The 6000-nt window shown below is 44.1% G+C and overlaps 1 protein-coding gene across 1 annotated transcript in view; it reads left to right on the forward strand.

The window, feature by feature from the left end:
* Positions 1–6000, forward strand: part of LOC306926641 (disks large homolog 4-like) — a 144580-nt gene extending 138580 nt beyond the window's left edge. Inside the window, exons 19-24 of the mRNA XM_079506012.1 lie at positions 368–418; positions 941–1042; positions 1446–1618; positions 2128–2237; positions 2787–2878; positions 4824–6000. Coding sequence (XP_079362138.1) covers positions 368–418; positions 941–1042; positions 1446–1618; positions 2128–2237; positions 2787–2878; positions 4824–4930 — 635 coding nt within the window. The 3' untranslated portion in view covers positions 4931–6000. The remainder of the gene's footprint in view (positions 1–367; positions 419–940; positions 1043–1445; positions 1619–2127; positions 2238–2786; positions 2879–4823) is intronic.

Here is a 6000-nt window from a genome sequence, read left to right on the forward strand (position 1 = left end):
CTGCTGAGTGCCGAGTGTCACACCAGCGTAGCCTGGCTAATAAGCCAGACTAATATCACACAACACTATCCGCCGGCAGGCAATTTTCTTTTGCCAACGGCTGATTCGGTCTGGCTTATTAGCCAGGCTAACACCAGCGTGCATCAACATAGGAATGACCCTAGATGCATATCACTGGCCCATTGTGTGACCTGTAGTGTAGGTGTTAAGCAACGTACGTGTGGCGACTTTAAAATGGCGTCCCGCGACTCCTGCCAAAGCAATGCAAGCAACACTGCTGGGGGTTTTACAGGGTAGTACAGTGTCATTCATTCTGATCTCTGTGACTCTAAATCTGTCCTTGATCTCTCTAATCTCATCCAATCAGCCGGAGGAGAGGAGGTCTTCCTGACCTACCAGCCTGTCACACAACAAGAAGGTCAGTGACATTACTGACCCCTGACTGAACTGAACTCAAGCAGAAAATAGCAGATCTACAAGCTCAACACGTGTCGGTCGGCTATTTTCACAGCAGATATTTGATGTAGAGCTAAAAACTGAAAGGTCGCTAGTATAGAGCCCTGAAAGATTCCGCTATTCCGGTCAATCAAGGGTAATTTCCATGTTTTTCTCATGTTCTTCTCTATTACAGCATTAACAAAAGGCTTTTGTGACAAGTAGTGCTTATTTGATTGTAACTAGACACCAGTTGTTGATTGGTATATGTTTTATGTATTTGTAATTCATCAATTCAAGTGTGTATGACACCAACTGAGTATTCTGAATGTAATTAATGTGTGTGTGTGTGTGTGTGTGTGTGTGTGTGTGTGTGTGTGTGTGTGTGTGTGTGTGTGTGTGTGTGTGTGTGTGTGTGTGTGTGTGTGTGTGTGTGTGTGTGTGTGTGTGTGTGTGTGTGTGTGTGTGTGTGTGTGTGTGCACCTGCTTGCGTGTGTGTATCTAGTGAGCTACACGCGGCCTGTCATCATCCTGGGACCAATGAAAGATCGAATAAACGATGACCTCATCTCTGAGTTTCCTGAAAAGTTTGGCTCCTGTGTCCCACGTGAGTTGGCTACGTTTCAAATAATCCATTTTCCAAATAGCGATCTGTTCCCGCCACTATTTGTGAAGACAAGATGAGAAATCTTTAAATGGGTGACGTGTACTGTTATGCATCCCCAAGTAAATGTAATTCAGTGCTTCCTATGAAGGAGTCAGAAGGACACAAGAAATGCAATTGCAATTTTCAATGCTGTCCTAAACTTTTGATGACCTCACGAGTATAGTAATACAAGTGTGTGTGTGTGTGTGTGTGTGTGTGTGTGTGTGTGTGTGTGTGTGTGTGTGTGTGTGTGTGTGTGTGTGTGTGTGTGTGTGTGTGTGTGTGTGTGTGTGTGTGTGTGTGTGTGTGCGTGCGTGCGTGCGTGCGTGCGTGTGTGCGTGCGTGCGTGTGTGCGCGCGTGTAGATACAACGCGGCCACGGCGGGACTATGAGGTGGATGGTAGAGACTACCACTTCATGTCCTCCAGGGAGCACATGGAGGGAGACATCCAAGAACACAAGTTCATAGAGGCTGGACAGTACAACAGTCACCTGTATGGGACCAGCATACAGTCTGTTAAAGAGGTCGCTGACAAGGTGAGAGAAACACTCATACTAGTTATTTTTGCTTTGAAGTTTTGTTTTCAATTTCAGTTCAGTAATTTAGTCTTCTAACTAAGTGGGTTTGTTAGTTAGTATGTGAAAAGAAAATGTGATTCTTGCAATGTCTCTCTGACTTTTTTATCTCATTAAAACCGGGAACTGTTTTAGATTTAGAAATGTCAGATTTTAGCGTTAATAGCAAATGTACAAGCTCACAGCGTGCCACTTCGTGCCAAGCCACGCGCTTGTATATCTGCTATTTTTCCACATTTTGGAAAGATCTTGAAACTGTGAGAACTACTGATTTACAGTAGAAGGCATTTGTAGAATCAGCCTCAGGTCTTAATGGGTTGATGCAAATTGAAGGCATGGGCGCGTTTCGGTGTCTTCATCACTGAGCCACGCCGAAACGCATCTGTGTATGTCCGTGCCTTCGATTTGCATTAAAAGGTCCTCTTTCTTCCGCATTCAAAGTGTGATGTCTTGTCTGTGTGTCCATGCAGGGAAAACACTGCATACTGGACGTGTCAGGGAATGCTATAAAACGTCTCCAGATGGCAGGCCTCCATCCCATCGCTATCTTCATCAAACCACGCAGCGTTGACAACATCCTGTAAGTAACAGTACATTTAAAACATCCTGTAGGGCTAGTGGTTCTGGATCAGACCCCTGGTCACACAAATGATCACTTAACTCGGCATGGCATTTTCAGAGCGCAGATTTTAATGATCAATCAATCAATTGTGTCCCATCTTGGATCAGTAGGACTAACATAGTTAGTTAAGCTCCTAATTAACACATTTTTTTAAAGAAACGATACCATGAAATATTTTTCATTTTATTTCAACGTTATATTATCATTAAACTCAGTATCCTCGCGGTCCACTAGTGGGCCCCGCCCCCGGCTCACTAGTTGACCCCGCTCTGGCCCACATGTTGAGAATGATTGCTGTGTACTAGGTAATAGACAGTACAGTACCCTGCTGTGTGTAACGTAATAACATCATGAAAGTAACATCTGTCTGTCTGTCTGTCTGTCTGTCTGTCTGTCTGTCTGTCTGTCTGTCTGTCTGTCTGTCTGTCTGTCTGTCTGTCTGTCTGTCTGTCTGTCTGTGTCTGTCTGCCTGTCTGTGTCTCTCTCTCTCTCTCTTGCTCACTCCAGAGAGATGAACAAACGTGTTTCTGAGGAGCAGGGAAGGAAGACCTACGACAGAGCTGTCAAACTGGAGCAACAGTTCACAGATTCCTTCACTGGTTAGTCTCACATGCAAGCACACTCACACACACGCGCACACACACACACACACACACACATGCACGCCCGGTATTGAGACTTTACCGAGCCCTCTGATTTGATAGTTAAATGCACACAAATGTAGAAATGATTGCAAGTGCAGATGGCAGCGTTTTTGGATTATATGCCCTAAAACTGACAAACACGAATGAATGGTTGGGTTAAGTTACAGTGCATATGTATACACAGAGTCCACTGAGTGGCGCCAAAGATAATATCTGAGTCAGAAGACTCAGTTGGAACTGCATTTCATCTCACACAATCTTTGGTCCATTTGTGTCAATGTAGTGAAATAAATAAACAAGATATTTTTAGTAGTAAGGCATATGATGTTGCAGGTCGCTTGACTCTTAAAGGAGCATTCAGTGATGCGGGTGATTTGGAAAAAAACCTGGTCTTCCCCGGTAACAAGTTGTGCACATGCACGCACTACAGTGGGGGGGGACGCAACAGGCCAACAGCACGCACACCAAGGCCCGCCCCTGCTCGATCATGATTGGCGCAAGGCCCCTCTCTATCCTGATTGGATGAAGGCTGGGCCACCTAGCCAAAAACGGAAACCTATGGTTTTTTGACCCCAGGGGTTCACTGGGGATAGGGAGGAACTCCTTATATGGTCAGCACACTCTATAGTAGGGAGGATTATCACAACAAAACAAAAAAAGTGATATATGAATATATCTTTAAATGAGCTTAGAGCTTCAAATGAAAGGGAAATATTCTGAAGAAGAGGTTTTCAGTTCTAAAAGGAGATGTCCACCATTTGAATGCAACATCATTTTGCATAATGTATTGATAGTCAGCGAGAGAAAGTCAGGAAACTTGGAGAGAGAGTGACATACAGAAAATGGTCTGCCTGGCCCTACCCCTAAAGATAAGATAAGACTTTTATTGTCACTGTATGAGACATAACGAAAGTTCGTTTAGTGCAACCATAACACATATAACAGAGAGAGAGAAAAAAAAGGACAAAGAAAGAAAGAAACACTGATGGGGCAACTTCATGGCATTGTGATTGTACATTAATTTCATGTAATCCATACAGTCAGCCATACATCACCCCACATGCCCTCCTGTGTCACTGAGTCACAGCGGTGGCATTCAACGTTGTAGCGCTGTGTGTGTACTCACCCGATAATGAATTCCTGTTACTTGGGGTCAGCTATTGTCCTCTAGTTTCATATCCATTTGAAGGTACTGGAAGGAAACGGGTGATTAATTCCCCATGCACGATTTGCAACGAACCTGTCAATTGTGTGCCTCATACGTATGTGCTCCCCAAAGGACGTCAATAATTCCAGGTCCCTTTGGGTAGGAGAATGTGCTCTGTGTGAAGCTCGTGGAAAAGTGGAGGTATTTTACTAAACACGTTTTTATGGCATAACTTTGAAATGTATATGAAACCAGAGGACAATAGCTGACCCCAAGTTGCAGCAATTAATTATCAGGTCGGTACACACTCAGCGCTAAAACTTAGCTGTATTATGTCACTTGGCTGTGACATAATATCACAGCCATTCTAGGGCTATCCTAGCCCTGGAGTCAAACTAGGGAGTCACTATAGTCATTAGAGTCCACGTAATACACATCCTAACCATTTAGCTGTCGGGTGACCCCTCTGTCTAAATCTTAAAATGATTGATAGTATGACATTGATCAGATTGAATCATTATTAATCAAGTATTATGTTGCACTAACTCTAGGAATAATTACTATTATTATAAATGCCAGGTAGTGATCTTTACCCACATGATAACTTACTGTCTATTTCCTCTCTCTCTTCCTCCCCTGCTGTTTCTCACTCCCCTGTCTATATCCTGTCTGTCTGTCTGTCTGTCTGTCTGTCTGTCTGTCTGTCTGTCTGTCTGTCTGTCTGTCTGTCTGTCTGTCTGTCTTTCCGTGTAGCTATGGTCCAGGGCTCCTCTCTGGAGGAGGTGTATTCACAGGTGAAGCAGATTGTTGAGGAGCAGTCTGGACCCTACATCTGGGTTCCCACAAAGGAGCGTCTTTGAGCGGCTTGCGTGCACATGCATACACACGTACACACACACACACACACACACACACAGGCACACACACACACACACACACACACACACACACAGGCACACACACAGGCACACACACGCACATACACATGTAATACGGTACTCTTTCATCACTGGCTTTTCTGATTCCTTCAAATTTGCCATTCAACTGACGCAACTGACATTCTCTGTCGCACTCACACATGCCCACAAACATTCACACACACATTCCCACGCACAAGTACCTACACAAGCACACACACTCAAACAAGGCTGGGACTATCTCGGACTGCTACTTCCTGGAATGGGAGGCACTAATGTCTGTCAAGCAGCCTATTGGTGGATTCTTTCTACGGCTCAGTTCCTTAATGTTTAAGGTAGTGGTTCAAAATCGAGGAAACATGCACCATTATCTGATTTTGTTTCTTTGTTATGATTATTGTCGTTGTTGTCATTTTAACGAAGGGTAATGCATTCATGTATGGGTTTGTAACAATAATAATGTCACCAAGAGGCAGACTTTTGCACGCTGTAGCTTTAAGAGCATGTTATTGGGACAAAAATCTTGATTTCCCTCCTCTTCTCATTGCATCATCACTCCTTTTAGATCTCCCCCCCCCCCCCCCCCCCTCTCTCTCTCTCTCTGTCATTGTCCACCCCTCCCCCACAGACAGTCAGTAGGCTATAGATATGTGGTAAAGCCAACAGGATGCCCAGATATCAATTACCGAGAGCCAAAGCAAAGCTATAGTACAACTGCAGTTGGGAAATGTAGCACAGATTATTACTAGCATTTTGGGTTTTGTTTCAGGAATGCCCGTTACCGTGTCATGTAACGAGCAGAAATTCTCAATAAAACCTTGATTAATGAATCAGGCTGCATCAAAATACAAACAGCCAGAAGAATATCCTTTGACTCCACCAACCAGAAACAACTTGAACAGAGGATATTTGTTGATCTCCCTGCCTCATTTTGGGCAACCCTACATAGACTGGATACCTCTACAGTTGTTCAGTGCTAGACTTATAGTTTATTACACTAGAGCGGTGTCCGT

Source organism: Electrona antarctica, assembly GCF_951216825.1.
Source record: "Electrona antarctica genome assembly, chromosome: 7".
NCBI lineage: Eukaryota > Metazoa > Chordata > Actinopteri > Myctophiformes > Myctophidae > Electrona > Electrona antarctica.